Genomic DNA, 19,860 nt, shown 5'->3' on the forward strand with positions numbered 1-19,860 from the left:
CTGATTGATGAGATGGGCTGCAGTCAGGACGACATCTCCTCATAAATAAGAGGGAAGAGAAGCAAAAAGCATGAGGGACCAAGCAACCTCAATAAGGTGGCGATTTTTCCATTCAGCCACTCCATTTTGTTGAGGAGTATAAGCACAAAAGCTTTGATGGACAATGCCTTTAGATGCCAGGAAATCATGAAAGTGTTATTAAACAACTCACGGCCATTGTCACTACGAAGGATGACAATTTTGGTGTTAAACTGAGTCTCCACTGTAGTATAAAATTGTTGGAAAACAGAAGTTACCTCTGATTTATCAATGAGAAGAAACACCCATGTAAGATGGGTGTAATCATCAATAAATGTCACAAACTAACGTTTCCCGGACGAAGTAGTGATGTTTGAGGGACCCCAAACATCACTATGGATAAGACGGAATCACTAGGAAGGTTTGTAAGGTTGGGATGGAAAGGTGATCCAATGCTGTTATGCACGAATACACACATCACAAGACTAAGAAGAGATATCAACATTATGAAATAAATGGGGAAATAAGTACTTCATATATTGAAAATTTGGATGACCAAGACGAAAATAGCATAACATATGATCTTTGTCAGAAGTTGAAAAACAAGAAGATAATAAACTAGTCCTATAACAATTCCTAGTGGAAGCATCGTCTGTAAGGAAATAGAGTCCTTTATCGTGTCGGACAGTGCCAATTGTCGTCCTCGAGCTTAAGTCTTGAAATAAAATAGTATCAGGTGAGAAAATAACTTGACAGTCCAAATTTCTTGTTATCTTACACTGATAGATAATAAATTGTAAAATTTTTTTGGGACATGCAGCACATTCTGTAAAGTCAAACCCTCAAACAGAGAAAGATGACTCTTTCCCGCAACAAGAACAAAGGACCCATTTGCAATCTCAATTCTCTCATTACCAGCATTGGGAAAATATGAGAGAAACTGATTAGACAAGCCAGTCAAATGATCTGTAGCTCCTGAATCTAGTATCCACGGTTTCTTACCATTAATATTGAGAAGATTGAAGGGCTGAGAAGTACCTGATTGGGCAATAGCACTGACCCCAACATTACGAGGGTCATTCTGGTTATTCACCTGAGATTGAGACTGTGATGCACCATTCGTGGAATCACTCACAAGTGCTCCGCCAGGATTTGACTTATCATTTAGAGGGCGATGTCTGCCATTTGGAAGTCGACCATGTAACTTCCAACACTGATCCTTAATATGCTACGGTTTCTTGCAATGTTCACACACTGGAGGTGGTTTACCATTCTGCTTGTCACCATTAGGCTTAGATGATTTTACACCAAACGCAGCAGAGTCAATGCCAGTGACAATGAGATTATTCATAGCACCTAATCTATCTTCCTCTAAACGAACCTCAGAACAAACTTCCATGAGAGAAGGTATCAATCTTTGTCTCAGTATTCGACTGCGAACTATATCAAATTTGGTGTTCAGACCAGCAAGGAAGTCATAAATGCGATCAACTTCCTCAATTTTTGAATCCTGAACTCCACCACACAGTCAATCCCAAACAATCTCACGAATATCCATCTCCTGCCAGAGTAAAGATAGTTTGTTGAAATAAGAAGTCACATCCATGGTTCCTTGTTTGCACTCATGAACCTGTTTATGCAAGGTGTACAAACGTGATGCGTTCTGCCTCTTAGAATACAATTTTGGTACTGCATCCCAAATATCTCGAGCAGTCGCTGTTATTCCATGTTGTTAACTAACACCGAGTGAAACAAGGAGTCTTCTCCCTTCCAAATATGTTCTTGAGGATCTCCAGGTCGAAGTTTCGGTATCTCACCAGTTAGATACCCAAAATTGTGACACTCATTGAGTGCCATTTTGATGGACTGTGACCAAGAGAAATAATTCTGGTAATTCAACTTCTCCCCTGTAATTAACCCTGTAGAGTTTCCCATAGATCCAGATAAAAATTTTGTTGTAGGTAAAGTAGGGAAAGCAGCTACCGGATTCTCTGAATACATCAATTAGATCTGAGTTTACAGGGTTAGATTGAAGGTTTGTGGTGGTCCCAAGGGCTGCCCCAAGGGCAGCAATCTGTTGTTAGAATGCTAACTAATTGTTGTTGGACCACCATTGTAGACAGACCCATCAAACCCAAAGCACCATGGCTGGAAGGCACATGTTGAGGAGGACTAACAATGGCTGATGTAGGTGGTTGTTGTCCACCAAAATAAGAAGATGATTCACTCGTGAGAACGACGATTGGATGAGATAGACCAGATGGCACGGGAGCAAAAATGGCGGGGAGATCGGGTGGATCGATTGCGGTTGGTGGGAAATCGAGCGCTGGTGCTGCGATTGTTCCGATCGTGATTGGGGCTTTGATTGGGCCTAGACCTGGCTTGTCTCTGTCGGGCGCTGGAGGAAGAAACCTGCATCGGATTGAGGTGCAATTGCACTGGTCTTGATTGCATATGGCGCTGTTGGATCGGTTCCTTTCGGTGGCCGAACTCCGTGCGACGGCGACACCTGCATCGGATTGAGGTGGATTGCCCGAAGTTACTTGTCGGTAGCAGCTTGAATGGCGGCGGCATTAACTGTTTCGACAGTGGTCTCGTCGCCGGCTAAGGTAGATGGTGGAGAATGCGGAGCCAACTCTACGACGGCTAGGATTTCTTCACCATGCTCTGATACCAGAAAACACAAAATTTACGTGGAAAACCCTAGAACAGGGTGAAAAAACCACGATAGAAGAGCTATTTCTTATTATTCTCAAATCACCATATACAAGATAGAACCAAGAAATATATAGATAGTAGAAAATCCTAATACAGAAAAGGAAAAATATTGGGCAAAGTAAAAAAACTAAAATGCCCTTTGGACTAAACATAACAGCCCCTTATTTTCAACAATATTAAATAAAATAAAGGGCCATTTGTACTAATGGCAAAATATAAAATGAAAATACAGGCCCAACAATTTAAAGTTTGCAGGGATGATAAAATTAACAAGTCCAACCAGTTGAAAATGCATGATTGCATCTGATTGCCTTTTAAAATAAACATGATGTGCAAATTGGACATAAAATATTTAATGCTTTTTTTATTTTTTTATTTTTTTTATTTTTTTACTTTTGTTATCATAATGCTGTATTTGGATGGCACCCGTTCTTTCATTAGAAGAATTATCAAAAGGGTGTATGATACATTTTCTGTATGATTTACCAATTTGGAATGATTGTTGAGTGAATTGAGGGGCAGGATCTGAACCGTGCGGCCTTCTTTCTTCATTGCTGGGTCCTGGGTGCGAGTGTGATGGTTACCAGGTTCGCATTGTAGGGCATTCCTTAGGAGGAGCTATTGCAGCATTACTTGGACTAAGAGTATGTTACAACTTCTATGCCTTTTTTTTCCTGCCTGTATGTATGTGCCATTTTTTAGGGATCAGTAAGGGATGATAGTATTTTGACCTCTAAGTAGGGTTTCTGGTCAGCCTCTTTTTTGTCTGTTCCGTGAAATTTTTGTTTTATGTCTCAATTATGAAGAATGTTGTAAAAGACTTCCAAGTCATCTAGGAAGGACTACTAAAGTCAATCGATGATATCGAAGGGGAACCAAAAGGCTACAGATAATATCCAGTGAGGCACGACATTAAGTAATGCAACAAATGGTAGTTGGGGGATTTGAGTATCAAACAAGTTTCATTTACACATTACTAACTTGATATAATCTCTCTCTCTCTCTATCTCTCTATCTCTCTCTCTCTCTCGATTTCGATTAATTTTTCATTCGGCTGGCAAATTTCCCTTCAACTTACTGATTTTGGACTGGGTTCCTTTTAGCTTTGGTGGGTTTTCCTTGAGCAAGTAGATCGGCATCTGATCCAGTGTGTTGTGAGGGGTAAAAGAGCAAGGAAGCAATTTTAAGTTCGACTTTCCTCACTTTGACTTTTTAGAATATCTGGAACGACAGGAATTAGAGCCTTGGAGGATTTGGAAGACTATTCGTTATTTTAAAAGCTTGGAAAAAAAAAAATTTCTTGTGGTTTTCTATTGGCCCTCCTTCACAGGACCTTTCCTGTAATATTCCTTAATTTTCAATTTTGATAATCAGAAATGTACTATTTGTCCTCTTCTTTTTCTTTCTTTTTTTCTTTAGGGGTATTGTCACAAAAACAAAGTTTCAAACTCGGGACGGACGATTGTGCGGCACTTGTTCTAATATGACAATCAAGTCATCCGTGTAAAAAAAAAAAAAAATAGAAAGTTGCAGACAATTTCTCTATAAGATCTAGCCTCCACTCACATTTCAAGAGAAAATGGTTTTTATTGAACGTGAGAGAGAAAAAACATTAAAAACATCATTAAAGAAAGCATTGAGGTCTGACAATTGCAAGAAAGCTTGGTTGCAAAGAGTGCAACAATAATTAGTGGACGGTTTGACTTGTGGGTTCCCCTATATTACATTTTGAACATTTTATACTGTAGCTGGCTTGCACATCAAAAGTAGCCAAATGTCATTGGAAGGAAAATCAGCATGAAAATGAAAACAGCTTGCTAAGCTATGTACAAGACTTGAATATAAGGTGGTTGAGGATGGTTTGGACATGCGGTCATAGGCAAACACGCACTGGGCGAGCATGCCCAAAACACTTAGCAAGATTGGACTCTTCTTATAGAGAAGAGAGAGAGTGTGTGTGTGTGTAGGAGGGGGGTGGTAGCATCTTCACTTATTTTTCAGATTTGATCTGCATTTCAATTAATTTAGCCGCTTACCTCTATGTCTGAGATGTGTACTTTAACAGCCTTGGAGTGAAACTACAGGATCTACCTTCACTCCTAATGGCTGTCAAACATATTGCTCTGGATGCTATTTTTGTTAATTCTTTATTGTGAAACACCCGCAAATTGATTGGATGCTCTCAGTATCTCTTAAAGTCTCATTTGATTATTACAATGAATGTCCTAACCCCGTGTTATTCTTACATTTGTTTATTTTCCAGAGTTTTAAGTCACTTATTTCATTATCAATATCATATGTTGCTGTACACAGCTATACGGTCGGTGTCCCAGCTTACAAGTTTATGCATATGGGCCACTTCCATGTGTTGATTCAATAATAGCGAATGCTTGTTCAGAGTTCGTGACAAGGTAATGTAAACTTTTACAGTTCCCGTGGTGATTTTAGTGATGAATATTTGTTTTTCCACTCTATACACCACATGCTTTGAAATTTCTGCAGTATTGTGTTCAACAATGAATTTTCATCTAGACTTTCGGTTGGATCAATTATGCGTCTTCGTTCAGCTGCAATTAAAACACTGTCACAAGATAGCAAAGATAAGTCAACCCCAATTTTCCAGCTTGCTCGTAGATTCCTTTATCTAAGTAATTATCAGAGAGATGGAACAGAAAGAACGAATTCTCAATCAGAAAAGTATCCTACGCAAATTGAGGCTGATGACCAGGGAATCTCCACAAGTTTTCAGCAGAATGAGACTAGAGGTTGGTAGTGTTTTCCCATGTGATAACAAAGGTTTGGTATCGAGCATTATTGTTAAAAAGTCATAGATTTAATCAACTATCGTAGGGGAAGAATTTAGTGGTGGAAATAAAATTGTTAATCTGTAAAGGAAATTGGTTAAATTAACAAGTTTTGATTTGAGAATATCAGTTTGAGCAATTAAAAAGAATGCATCTTATTTCCTTTCAAGCTATACATTTGGCAATGTTTTCACCAATGGGCAGTACATGACCCTTAAGAATTTTGCCGTGCCTGCAGCTGACAAGAAGGAATGCCAAGAATCCTCTCTCCTTGCAGAGAATCAAATCAAAGCAAATGATATCACAGTTGAAGGTGACGAGTTCTCCAATTCTAGTGATCTGGTATCTCAAATTATAGAAGCTGTTGAAGGATCTGAAAACAAAAACTCGACTGAGGATTTCTCAGAGATGTATCTTCCAGGCCTTTTAATCCATATAGTTCCTGAAGAAAGAAGGTTCACTTTACCTTTCTTGAACAGCTTAAGGTGCCCAGCTGTTACAGATGATTATAAAGCTTATGTTGCAAGCAGAGAGAACTTCAAAGAAATTATTGTATCGCCTTCAATGCTCTTAGATCACCTTCCTTGGAGGTACACTTCTAACATTCGACCTAATTATTATTATTCAGTTTCTATCCCTTCTGGCTGTTCTTCTGCAACTCTCTTCCTTTACTTTTCAGATGTCACGCTGCTTTGCAAAGGCTTGTGGATGCTCAGACTGCCAAAGGTGAAACTCCGAATGTGTAAATAAAAGAACATAGTTGAGGTTAATTGTTAACATTATTTGGAAATAATAATAATTATAAAATGAGAATTAATTCAACTGTGTTTATTCTGTTCTCTCTCAGTTTGAGATAAAGTTGATTGTTTGAGAGAGGAGTCATATTGCAAAGCTCTTAAACCATAAATCAGCATGCTCCATCCATTATACAGCAACCAAAGTAGCAAAAAATGCTTGTTTCATGTACATAGCATTGTTTTGTTTTGTTTTGATTAATGAAGGTAGAGATGCAAGACGAAACTATTGAACCAAGTTGGTTTGATTCGTTTAAACAATGTGGTAGATACTAGGTTTTATTTAACACTAAAGTTTATGGGTGTGTCGTTTTGGTTCGATTTGGTCCAGTTTTGACAGATTTTCACTTTCAATCTATATTATTTGGTTTTGGACATTTTTAATTCACCATACATTGTCAAATTGTTATAAGAATTACTCTAAAATGTATTTAGTTCTTTTTAAACATGGAAAAATCGATAGATTATTTTATGATATAAAAATTAAAATTTGAAATGGGAAGTTCTACGAGAAAGCTAACCTGTTTTGGAGGTTCAAAATGAAAAATATCCCTTTTTTTTTTAAAAAAAATAATGAAAATTGCTAATTGATATTTTACTGACATCCTGGATAAGTGAAGTTACAGATCTGTCTTTTTCTTTTTTGCGACCATACCAGATCCTGCAAGCACCAATTTGCACATGCTGGCAACGAGTACCCATACATTGGAGAGAAGACTAAGAGAGAACAATAGAGTAAGACAACAAGAGAGGAGAGCGAGTTTTGCTATTTTGTGTGCCTGCAAGGGTTTCGTTTCGATAGTTTCACGATTGTCGTTAACAAAAGATCAAAAAGTCCCATTTTAAAAAATACAAGGCAAATCTTCATTTTGTTGGAATTAGGAACATGCAAGGGGAAGCAATTAGGATCTTAAGCATTCAATTACATTAATTTTAAGGATTAAGCATGCTAGTTCAAAATTGGAAAAACTGAGTTTTAAGAGTAAACCTTGATGTAGCTCAAAATTGAAACGATCCACTAGATGTTTTTTATCACGAACATTTTGTGGACCACTACTAGAGTTTTCTTCGCTATTCTTCGACCTTAGAACGGATTGTGGGAACCAAATTTGTGATGAATTTGAAGGAAAAATAAAACTTTGAGAGAGTTGAAATTATAAACTTTGAGAGAGAGTTTCAGCTCTCAAGTCAACCAAAGGATCCAAATCTTAGCAATGTTTCTTCTATTTAAAGAATAAATCATGCAAAATTAAATCAATCTCCGAGTGACGACAAATTAAAGCTCAATCTAGTGGGACTTGAGATGTTGAAGTGGTTCAAATGTGGGAAAACCAAGATTTTTGAATCTAAAAAAATCAAGATTTAAATACATTTTTTTATAAAATTATTAAAATGATAAACTTTAGGTAAAATTAATTTTAAATAAAATTAATTCTAATAATTAATTTTAAATGATTAATTAATAAAATTAATTTAATATCAAATATTAAATTAATTAATAACACTAATCGTGATCATGAATCCCTATTCATGTATAACATTTAAGTCATATTTAAATATTTCAAACTCTCCATATTGTTCATTTCATAATTAAACAATAAGTCGTTAATTATATCACATATAATTAACGCTTACTTCCTTAAACCAAATTTGAATAATTTAAATTCTCTCATCACATTGTTCTAAGGTTTAGTTCGATATGAGCTAGCTGGGGACCTAATGGACCTATAGATCATGAGCTCCAATGATCATGAGCTCACACCTGTAATTACTCCTTATTCCTTAGGTCCCATTGATTCTCTAATGAACAGTTGGTTTGTGGTCCAACCACCAAACCAAGCCCCTCTTGGGTCAATGGGTCAATGAGAGGGTGGTGCCCCTTGTCCAAGACTTGGAGTAAGCACTTAAGAGAACAACCTATCTACTATCCCTAGAATCATATAGGAGTGAATTCCATCTTGCAGGACTATGTCCCTAGCTATCTACCCAATCTTATCCCTAAAATGGGAGGCTTATTGAGTCGGCGAACTCGAGCCACTCTCACCTATGTAGATTAAAAGATAATTCTGAATAAACAAGAGTTCATAGTTAGTTCATGATTAAGATCGACTTATCTAGGTCACTGTATTGAAATAGTCAGTCTTAACAGTAAATTGTGTAATAAAGTAAAAGTGACTATTTCGCGATCCTGTCTTATGCAAACTCATGTCTTCACATGAACAATTCAGGATCACATCGTTATTATTAAATACAAAGTGGGCCGCATCCATAGTGTCCTCAGGATAAGCTAGGAAGCACAGATACTTCTAATTGTGCAGAGAATCGGTATCAGATACGGATACGATATGGATACGTCCAAATACGTAATAGATATGTGTCTGATACGTGATTTGAAGTATCTGGTTTTTTTATTTTTATTTTTAATTTTTAGATACGTGTATCTGCTTCCAGATACGTGAAAATGATATGTGGGTCAATTTTTTTTTTTTCAAATTTAAGCCCAACCACTTAAAAAACCCAACCCACAACTCATTTTATTTTAGTGCATGTTTATGAGTGATTTTAAAATCATCAAAAATCACTTTTTTCCTTTTTAAAATTACTCGAAAACATGTTTTTTAATTACTCAAAATTAATTTAGTTTTTCAAATTTACACTTTTAAATGCAATTTTCATATCACTAAAATTAGTTTTGAAGGATTAAACATGTTTCACGATGATTTTGAAAATGACAAAATTAATTTCAACCATTTTAAAATCACTTCCAAACATAAAAGTCCACTTAAATTGAGCAATCCATAACAAAAATAAATTAAAAATGATAAAAATTTTAAAAAATTAAAAAAAAGCCCGTAATGTAATTAAATCTTCATTCTTTTCTTCTCTCTCACTATTTAAATCATGATTCTCCGTCATCCTCAATTTCATTCTTCAATCTTCATCTTCTACTTCTTTCCTACCGTCTACTCTAGTCGCTCAACAATCACTTGACATAACTGGAATTTTTTTTTTAAGTTTTCACTCTCTTTTTTATCTATTTTAATCTAACTTAAAATAAGTATTATATTAATTAATTAGACATTATATATATATATATCGTATCTTCAACGTATCTGTATCTTAGTTTTTTAGAAATTAACGTATAGCCGTATCGTATCATATCCGTATCATGTATCCGTATCTGTGTCTGTACTTCTTAGAGGATAAGGTACTCAACCTTATTCTTATACGATAAACCATTTTAACTATTACTCAAACTTGATCCACTTTTATGTGTCCACATATAATTCAAGTATTCATATTATAGCCAGAGATTCTTAGTTTATTGGATTTAGGTTTTAAGTGCAATTCACATATTCCATAACATCTTTACTAAATAAACCTCAATAACAACTTTATTGTAAAATAGAATTTGTTATTATTTATAAACCACGAGTTTTAGGATATAAAACCCAACAAACACCTACTTGGACTAAAACTCCAGTGGGTTATTTACATATCATGTTGAGCATGAGAGAAAAACATAAATACAATGAACTAGGGCTTCACATACCCATGGCTTCTCTCACTTGCCCTAGATTTACATAACTCGTAGTTCTAGACTCATTAGATGACCTTCAAACATTTTAGCCATGAGGGCCTTTGTACACCGATCAACAATGTTTTGCTCTGAGGCTATCTGTTTGACAATTACGTCTCCTCGATTACGTCTCCTCATTGCACAATCTATCAGGATGACCATAGGTGATATGACCAAATCTTGAGTGAGTTGTGAACTCCTACCTATGAAGGTAGTCTTTTGATTTGTAAGGATGAGAGTGGCCAGATTTTCAACTCAATATGCCTACCATTTTGGGAATTCGTACGATTGGGGAGATGGGAACAGAACTACACAAGACGGAATTCACTCCTTTCCTTATGTCCAGGCAAGTAGATAGATTTCTCTCTTAAGGGCTGATTCTAGGGCTTGAACAATGTGGCCACACCCTCTTTTGGCCCGAGAGAGACTTGGTCATACTTGGACTATGACTTATTGTTCATTAGAGGATTAGTAGTTCTAGATGTAACTACAGGGACAAAACGGTAGTTTTGGTCCAACTGTACTTACGAGCAATTTCTAAAGGGTCATCGCATGTTGACTGGTTATATCCAATGGACAATATATCTGTAGAGTGAAGAGTGCAACTGTGGGTCTTTAGTGGAGTCACCGATAGTTAATAGATGTTGGGTAATTTAATTAAAGAGTTTAATTAATTATCCAAGTACCACTGGAGCTTCAATCTACATATCCATAAAGTCCCATCTTTAGCTCAACAGGGATTATTGAGAATTATTTTTTGATTAATTTGAATTGTTCAAATTAATTGAGAAAATTATTATATCTGATATAATTAATTAAAATTAGTTATATGTGATATAATTAATATAATGTATTTGATGCATTATAATTGAGAGGAATTAAATATTTGAATATGATTCAAATACTTATATGGATGAGATTTATATAATTGAATTTAGTTTAAATGTGATTTATATTAAATATCAAAGTAAGTGAAAGAAATAAAACTATAGATTATATTGTATTTGATACAATATAAAAACTATAGGTTATGTGTTATATTTGATATATAATATAGTATATATATAGGAAATTATTTCAAATGGTAAAACTGTAGAAAATATTTAAAAAATATAGTAAAATTTTACAACTATCGATGATAGATGCTGATAGACACTAATAGACTTCTATCAGTGTCTATCAGTGATATTGATAGACACCGATAGAAGTCTATCAGTATCTATTAACGACTATCGTTGATAGTTCTAAAATTTTGTTATATCTTGTAAATATTTTGGTTTATTTTTCTATATGTAAAAACAAATTTTTCTATATTTAAAAACAACCCTATATATATAATAATTATCCTTATAAATAGGGGGAAAAAATCAAACTATTTACAATTTATAGCAAAAAAAAAAAATCAAGTTTCCTTTTTTTTTTTTTTCAAATTCCCTAAAATAACCTTCATTTGAAATTTGCGCGTTATCTTCATCTCCATTTGAAATTTCAGTCGCCAATCTTTCATCGTCAATCTTCCTCACCACCATCTTCTTCCTCGTTGATCTTCATCCTTGACGTCGTGATCTTCTTCCTCGCCGATCTTCTTCGTTGAATACTTTCTTCCTCGACCACGATATGATTTTTTTCCTCTTCTATTTTCTGCGCTTGTAGGTCTGCGTTTCTTTCTTGATTTTCTTCTTTGATTTTTTGCACGCATCCGTCTATGACTTCTTCCCTGTTGATAATGGATTCTTCTATCCTTTGTCCATCGTTGATAATGGATTCTTCGCTCTTCCCAATTTCTTTTCTTTTGTCTTGCACTCTTTCTTATTCTTTTTCTCTTCTCTTCTTTTCTAGGTTTTTAGATCATGCATATGATGTAGGCTTCCTTCTTCTTCTTGTTGTTCTTTTTTAGGTTTTCAGTATGTTAGAATTCTATCAATTTAGTTGTTGTATTTGTGTTCTTTTCAATCTTTTGATAATTTTTATATTCTTTATTTTGGATTTTTTGTTATGCATATAGATAGTTTTTGGTGTGAATATGTAAGGATGTGAACATTTTTCTACCACTGATAGAAAGTGATAGAGCTCTATCACTATCTATCAATGATACAAAGTGATAAAGCTCTATCACTGATAGATAGTGATAGAGCTCTATCACTTTCTATCAGTGATAGACAGTTATAGAACTCCATAACTCTCTATAATTGTGATTGATTGAGCTCTATCACTAGTGATATATTGTGATTGAGCTCTATCATTATCTATTATTGATAGACAGTGATAACACTCTATCACCGTCTATTAGTGATAGACAATGATAGAGCTTTGCACTGATAGAGATTGATAGAGCTCTATCACTGTCTATCAGTGATATAAAGTTACTGAGCTATTTACATATTAACATTTTTCTTATACAATCTTCTTTTCCTTTTATTGCAGTAATCTAAATCATATCATATTTTTTTCATTTATGGATCTTTGAATATGTATGGATGTAAGCATTTCTACACCATCTATCACTGTCTATCAGTTATACAAAGTGATAGAGATTTATCACTGATAGATAGAAAGTGATAGAACTCTTATTTTTTATTTGTTGTTGTGCAGATAGATAGTTTTTGGTGTGAATATGTATGGAATGTGAACATTCCTCTACCACTGATAGACAGTGATAGATCTCTATTACTGTCTATTAGTTATACAAAGTGATAGAGCTCTATCACTGATAGATAGAAAATGATAGAGCTCTATCTAGGGTTGGCAATGGGGCCTGGGCGGGGCGAGGTGGGGGACGGTTGCCCGTCTCCATCCCTGATGGGGGATTTTATCTCCATCCCCGCCTCCATCCTTGCCATTTCAAGGCGGGGACAGGGACGGGGATTCCTTGTCAGGGAAACGGGTCCTCGCGGGGACCCATTCCCCGTTTCCCTTTTATTTCCCTATGGGGAGTTTATTTATTTATTTATTTATTTTGTAAAATTATCTTTGGTTTGAGTTTGGACACTTTAGTTGGGCTTAGATTGAGCTAAATTAAAAACCAAGCTAAATGTAAAAACTTAAATACCTAATATATATATATATATAGAAAAAATATTTAAAAACCTAATCGAGGCAGGGTTAGAGTCGGGGACGGGGCGGGGAAACCCTCTTCATCCCCGTCTTGTCTCCGATTCGAGGACCCTAAAGAGGTCCTCGATTTGACCCCATCTCTGGTCAAACCGGGGATTCCCTGCCTCGATCAGGGCGGGTCCCTATGAGGACCCGACCCACCGGGAAATTTTGCCAACTCTAACTCTATCACCGTCTATCAATGATACAAAGTGATAGAGCTCTGTCACTGATAGATAGTGATAGAGTTCTATCACTTTTTATCAGTGATGGATAGTGGAGCTCTATCACTCTCTATAACAGAGATTGAGCTCTATCACTAGTGATATACTGTGATAAAGCTCTATATTGTCTATCACTTATAGACAGTGATAACACTCTATCACTATCTATCAGTGATAGACAATGATTGAGCTTTGCACTGATTGACAGTGATAGAGCTCTATCACTGTCTATCATTGATATAAAGTTATAAAGCTATATACATATTAACATCTTTCTTATACAATCTTCTTTTCCTTTTATTGCAATAAATTGATACTATGGTTAATATTATGGTGGATAGTGGATTCATTACATTTATTATGAGAATTATAGTGTTGCTGGAGCTTTTATTGATGATATGTGAAGGATTCCATATTGAAGGGAACCGTGAGTGGAAGAAAGATCGTCCAAAATCCCATTTTCCATTGAATGTAAATTTTATAATAAATCAAAGACAAGATATGCATTTACATAAATTACAACATGCTATATAATTAGGTTTTAGAAAACCTTTGAAGACTTTTCTTCAAGAATCCCTCGAATAGTACACGAACGCCTTGAAGAATTTCTTCAAGAAAACCTCGTTCAAGAATGAGAACAAAACCACAATGGTTTCCTCAGTATTCTCAAGCAGAGAACCCAAGAGTGGTGGGCTCTGACTATTTTGGAATGAGAGAATTTAGATTTGAGTAGAGAGGAGGAAGAGTAGAGACACCAACAACTTAAACTTACAAAACTCTTCTGCTAAATTTCAATTAATCAAAAATGAAGAAGAAGATACTCTCTTTTTCAACATGCCAAATATAACAACCAGCCACTTACATACATATATTTTCTAAAAAATTATTATTATTATATATATATATATATATATATATATATACACACACACACACACACACACACACACATATACACATATATATACATACTAAATTATACGTTATATCAAATACAACATATAACTTATAGTTTTAATATTGTATCACATACAATATAACCTATAGTTTCTTTTCTCTCTTATATGGCATTTAAGATAAATCACATTTATTAATTTAATAATACAAATCCAATTCGTATTACTAATATTTGAATCATATTCAAATATTTATTTCCTCTTAATTAAGCTATAATGTATCAAATACATTATGATAATAATTATATCACATATAATTAAAATAACTTAATTATATCATATATAATTAAATCCATCTATTAATTTGAACAATTCAAATTAATTAGAAAACTGATTCTCATTTAATCCTATTGAGCTATCAAGGGGACCTCATGGACCTGTAGCTTAAAGCTCCAACGATACATGAATAATTAATCAAACTCTTCAATTAAATTATTCACCATCCGTTAACTGTTGGGCACTCCACTAGAGAACGACAACTGCACTCTTCGCACTAAAGATATATTTCTGTGTCTATTAGATATAACCAATCAATAGTACGATGACCATTCACAAATTCTCGTAAGTACAGTTGGGCCAAAAATACCATTTTGCCCCTATAGTTACATCTAACTCCTTAAGTACCACTAATCCCTCTAATGAATAATAGATCATAGTCCAACAATGACTAAACCCCTATCAGGCCAGGAGAGGGTGTGGCACCACATTGTTCAAGCCCTAGAATCAGCCCTTAAGGGAGCAATTTATCTACTTACCCCAACGTAGGGGAAGGAGTGAATTCCTTCTGTGTAGTTGTGTTCCCAGCTCCCCAATTAGACAAATTCCCAAAAATGGTAGGCTTGTTGAGTCGGCAATCTGGCCATTCTCACGAGAGCTAAATTTGCCTCGATTGTTTGTCCCTTGCCCTGAGCTTCCCTCAAGTTAGCTTCCGCTATTTCAAGATCGTACAAATCAAAGGACCTGCCTTATAAGCAGGAGTTCACAACTCACTCAGGATTCAGATCATGTTACCTTGGTCATCCTGGTGAAATGTAAGTCTCTATTATGAACGTTGTTATATAATGAGACTAAACATTTTGTGGTCTAGTCACAAACTCCTTTGTATAGAATATTCTCGCTCACATGTCTATACATGAATGATCAGGATCAGATCATTTGTAGTAGTTTACAACAATTGTAACACCTACAAAGCGGGCCGTACTCGTAGTGTCACTAGAATAAGGTACCCAACATTATCCATCTACTACAAACCATTTAGGTTATCACTTAAACATGACCCACCTGTATGTCTCTACGTACATATTTAAGTTACAAGATAACCTTGGATGTTGGTTTATTGGTTTATGGTCAATGCAACTAAAATATGGAATAAAATATCATATATTTTATTAAATAGACAATGAGTTTGTTCAATACATTTACAAACTATAGGACCCTATGAGATTTAGGGCATCAAACCCAACAATCTCCCACTTGACCTAAAGCTAGTGGGGTGTACAATATAGTCAAAATACAAAGTACACAAGTAATAAACTAGGGCATAACACGTGCCCAGTACAAATCTCCCACTTGCCCTCGTCTAAACGTGGCCTGTCCCATAGACCCATACTCTATAGGTAACCTGCAAACTCCTTAGCCGTGAGGGCCTTTGTTAACGGATAAGCAATGTTGTGCTCCAAAGCAATCTGTGTGACAATCATGTCCTCTCTGTAATGACCCAACTTTCTAGGAGTGAAATTGGACTGTTACTACATGCATGAATATTCTCAAACGACTCTTTACAAATTATGACCAAAACCAAAAGAATTTCATAAAATAAATTTCTTTTACAAAAATTAAAATAACTAGAAATCTTTGATCGGGGTCCCCTTAAAACGTAAAATTCAATTAAGAAACATAATTTAAAACCCCAAACATTTGACTGTTAACGACTGTAGCATGAGAAATGTGAAAGACATGTGCGAAAGCTTCTGTTTGGTCCCAATGGCATGGTTACAGATTCTTCTTATCATTCGTTGGTTAGTCCTTGCTCTAACCTAAAAAACATATCATAAGAAAGGGTGAGTACAAAAATACTTAGTAAGTGACCCACTACTGGACCTAGGTGACCATTAGCCTCCCTGTCGAGTCACAGGTGTGCATCATGTATCATAGGCATAAGCGTAAGCGGCGAACTCGAAGGAACGCTTTCATAAGTAGTGATCTTAGAGGGTCACAATCATAGGCATAGGTGGTGATCCCTTAGGAACACTGGAACATAATCATAAGATGCGAACTTGAAGGTTCACAAATATGCGATGTACACAGCTCAATAAGAACACTAACAGTCACCAACAGTCTAATCATGCAACATTCGACATTCATATTTTGCACCATCCATAAACATGATATCCTAACCTTAGTAACATGGTCGAAGGTTTCCAGAACACCACCAACAATCCATCCATCAATTAAATCATAGCAGATCATTCCATCAAAATAAATGCATGCATTCGGCGTACTCAAAGCTTAACATCAACTTGGGATTTGAAGGTGAATCAATAGTAAATCACTTACCTTGATAATAAGCCCAAATATGTTCAAGCAAGCTTATCTCCTATTTGTTCAATAAGATTTGAGTCAAGTCCTATGGCATAAACCAAATTTAAAAATTGACAATTAAGACCAAATTTCAAACACAAAATAATCAAATAAGTCTAATAACTTTTTTTTTTCTTTTTACCCAAGGTGCGTTGGTCCAAAAATCACCTCAAATGCTCCAAACCAATATGTTCCAAATTTCACCAAAATCCAACTTCAACACCTACTAGACAACAACTTTGACAACCTCCAAAACTCTGATCCAGAGTCGAAACAATATGAGTAAACAAATTTTAGTCCAACAAATTTATGGGTGATCAACCCCAAGCTAATAACTTCACAAACTCATAAAACTCACCTTAATCCACCAATAAATACCTTAATAATGTTGGGCAGTTCATTTCCAACTTCTAATTCCCTTCGAACCTTGAATCTAATGCTCAAACATGTTGGGTAGACATAATCTTAGATCAACATTTAATGGTTCATCAAAACCATTAAAAAGCCACCCAAAAATCAAAATTAGAGACTTACCCAACACCAAATTGAAATAGGCGGTGATGGAGGGTGGAGGCAAGATCAGCGATGATGGTGACAAACGATGGCGCACGACGAGTGTGACCTGTAGGAGCTGATAGAGCAGATTTGTGTGACTTAGATTGGTGGCACACATGGCAGTGTGTTGGCGAGAGAGGTTGACAAACTGCGATAGCATGACAGAGGTTGATGAGCAGTGATGGAGTAGCGTCGACGAGTGACGGTGGATGGGCTAGTGGCCGGAGCTCTCTACAAAAAATGTGGAGGCTGAAATTTTTGGGTGAGGGAGAGAGACTGGCGCGAAAGAGGAAAGGGGAAAGGAAGAATAAGGGATTTTTTTCCATCCCTTCTTGGGCTACGTGTAATTGAGTCAAGCCAAAACCCACCTACCACATGATAAATTCCATCAAACCTTAGTTGACTAGTCAAAGCCAATTTGTCCCTTTTTTATATTATATATTTATCTCTTTTTTTTTTTTTTTTTTTAATTTTTAAATATTGATCTCCCCCCAATTTGGTATCAAACTCCTAACTCTTTTCTCATGGTAAATTTTCCATTAAAGAAAATCAAACTTCTCTTATCAACTTAGTTTAATTCATTATCTTCTCAAAAATAAATCCACCAACTTTAAAATTTTAAATTCATAATTAACTTCAAATTAACCAATTATCTCCCTCTAAATAATCAAACCTGGCCCCATTAAGTAAATTAATACCCAAACAATTCAAGATAATTTTTTTTCAATGAGTAGGATATCATCTACATATATACAAGACACATCAACATTTTGTTCAAAGCCTTAAGATAACTTCAGTCAGTAAACCTACATCATTCCCAATGAGTAGAATATCATCTATATATAACACTAGAAAAACTACTTAACTAGATGATCTTCTTGTATAGACAAGGCTCATCAACATTTTGATCAAAGCCATAAGAATTGATCGCAGTATCAAACCTTATGTTCCAAGATCGAGAAGCTTGCTTCAGTCCATAAATGGACCGATTAAGCTTGCAAACCTTTTGCTTTTGACCGTAGGTTATGAATCTCTCGGGCTACTCCATGTAAATGGTCTCCTCCTTAAGATTGCCATTCAAAAAGGCAGTCTTGACATCCATTTGTCAAATATCATAGTCATAATATGAGGCAACGAATAGGAGGATCCGAATAGACTTAAGCATGGTAATAGGTGAGAAAGTCTCCTCATAGTCAACTCTCTCAACCTGGGTGTAACCTTTTGCCACTAGTCTGGCCTTGAAAGTTTGTACCTTCCCATAAGCACCATGTTTCCTCTTGTAGATCCATTTACAACGTATAGGTTTTAACCCCATCAGGTTGATCTACAAGATCCCATACGGAATTAAAGTACATGGATTCTATTTTGAGATCCATCGCTTTGATCCATTCATCTTTGTCAATATCCTCCATTGCCTTATTGTAAGACATTGGATCCTCAACTTCACCATCAACTACCATACCCAGGATTTTTGTTAAACCCATATAGCGAAAAGGTGGCTTTGCAACCCTCCTACTACGTCGAGGTTCCCTCAACATTTGAGGTGGATTTGACCTACTAGATGATCCTACTTCAATAACCCTTGTTGAGGTACTAGGAACTTCAACAACTATTGTTGAAGATTCAGTAGTTTCTTTGAAAATTTCATTCAACACAATCTTACTTCTAGGCCTGTGCTCCCTTATGTGGTCTTCTTCAAGAAAAGTTAGCGTTTGTTGATACAAACACTTTGTTTTCTTTAGAATCAAAGAAGTAACTATCTCTCGTACTTTTGGGGTAGTCTACAAATAGGCACAATCTTGAACGTGGTTCCAATTTCTTAGGATTCACCTCAAGCACATGTGCTAGGAAACCCCAGATTTTGAAGTGATGTAAACTAGCTTTACAGCCATTCCATAACGCTAAAGGTGGTATAGAAACACTCTTGGATGGGATGCAGTTTAAGATGTACGTTGCAGTCTCTACTGCATAACCCCAAAACGAGTCAGATAAGGAGGCGTAACTCATTATAGACTGAACCATGTCCAACAGGGTTCGATTTATCCTTTCTGATACACCATTTGGCTAAGATGTACCAGGTGCTGAGAGTTGGGATACTATTCCATGTTTTATCAAATAGTTCTGAAAAGTTAAATCCATAAACTCTCCGCCTTGATCGGATCGAAATGTTTTAATCATTCTGTTTAATGCATTTTCAACTTCAACCTTGAATTCTTTGAACTTTTCAAAAGATTCAGACTTATGTTGCATTAAATAAACGTACCTATATCTTGAATAATCATCAGTAAAGGTGATGAAATATTCATAACCTCCCCAAGCTTTTACATTCATCAGACCACAGAGGTCTGAATGTACTAGCTCTAAAAGTGTTTTGGCCCTATGACCCTTTCCAGTAAAAGGTCTCTTAGTCATCTTGCCTTCAAGGCATGACTCACACATAGATAAAGAATTTTTTTCTAACTCGCTTAGAAGTCCAATCTTTACTAACCTCTCAATCCTATTTAGATTGATGTGTCCTAATCTTAGGTGCCAAAGTTG

The 19,860-nt window shown here is 35.6% G+C and overlaps 1 protein-coding gene and 1 long non-coding RNA gene across 11 annotated transcripts in view; one reads left to right on the top strand and one right to left on the bottom strand.

Moving 5' to 3' along the window:
* Positions 1-7,195, top strand: part of LOC120075166 (lipase class 3 family protein) — a 54,843-nt gene extending 47,648 nt beyond the window's left edge. For 2 of the 9 annotated variants that reach the window (XM_039028353.2, XM_090313085.1), the window contains exons 10-15: positions 3,253-3,380; positions 5,050-5,147; positions 5,239-5,501; positions 5,779-6,130; positions 6,220-6,266; positions 6,993-7,195. In XM_039028353.2, the coding sequence (XP_038884281.2) occupies positions 3,253-3,380; positions 5,050-5,147; positions 5,239-5,501; positions 5,779-6,130; positions 6,220-6,266; positions 6,993-7,180 (1,076 nt within the window). In that variant the 3' untranslated portion in view covers positions 7,181-7,195. Of the gene's footprint in view, positions 1-3,252; positions 3,381-5,049; positions 5,148-5,238; positions 5,502-5,778; positions 6,131-6,219; positions 6,363-6,387; positions 6,561-6,992 lie in introns of those variants that run through there. The other 7 variants (XM_090313083.1, XM_090313082.1, XM_090313084.1 and 4 more) reach the window with 7 other exon arrangements.
* An 8,356-nt stretch (positions 7,196-15,551) lies between these two features.
* On the bottom strand, positions 15,552-17,680 carry LOC120076704 (uncharacterized). 2 transcript variants are annotated; one of them, XR_005481615.2, is made up of 3 exons: positions 17,302-17,676; positions 16,910-17,200; positions 15,552-16,813 (listed from the first exon to the last, which is right to left on the bottom strand). It is a non-coding gene; the product is annotated as an uncharacterized LOC120076704 (long non-coding RNA). The 2 variants fall into 2 exon arrangements; XR_016529009.1 differs by having other exon boundaries at positions 15,552-17,200; positions 17,302-17,680.
* Between the last annotated feature and the right edge of the window lie 2,180 nt (positions 17,681-19,860).

Source organism: Benincasa hispida, chromosome 4 (genome assembly GCF_027475165.1).
Source record: "Benincasa hispida cultivar pf3 chromosome 4, pf3_genome.v1.1, whole genome shotgun sequence".
Taxonomy (NCBI): domain Eukaryota; kingdom Viridiplantae; phylum Streptophyta; class Magnoliopsida; order Cucurbitales; family Cucurbitaceae; genus Benincasa; species Benincasa hispida.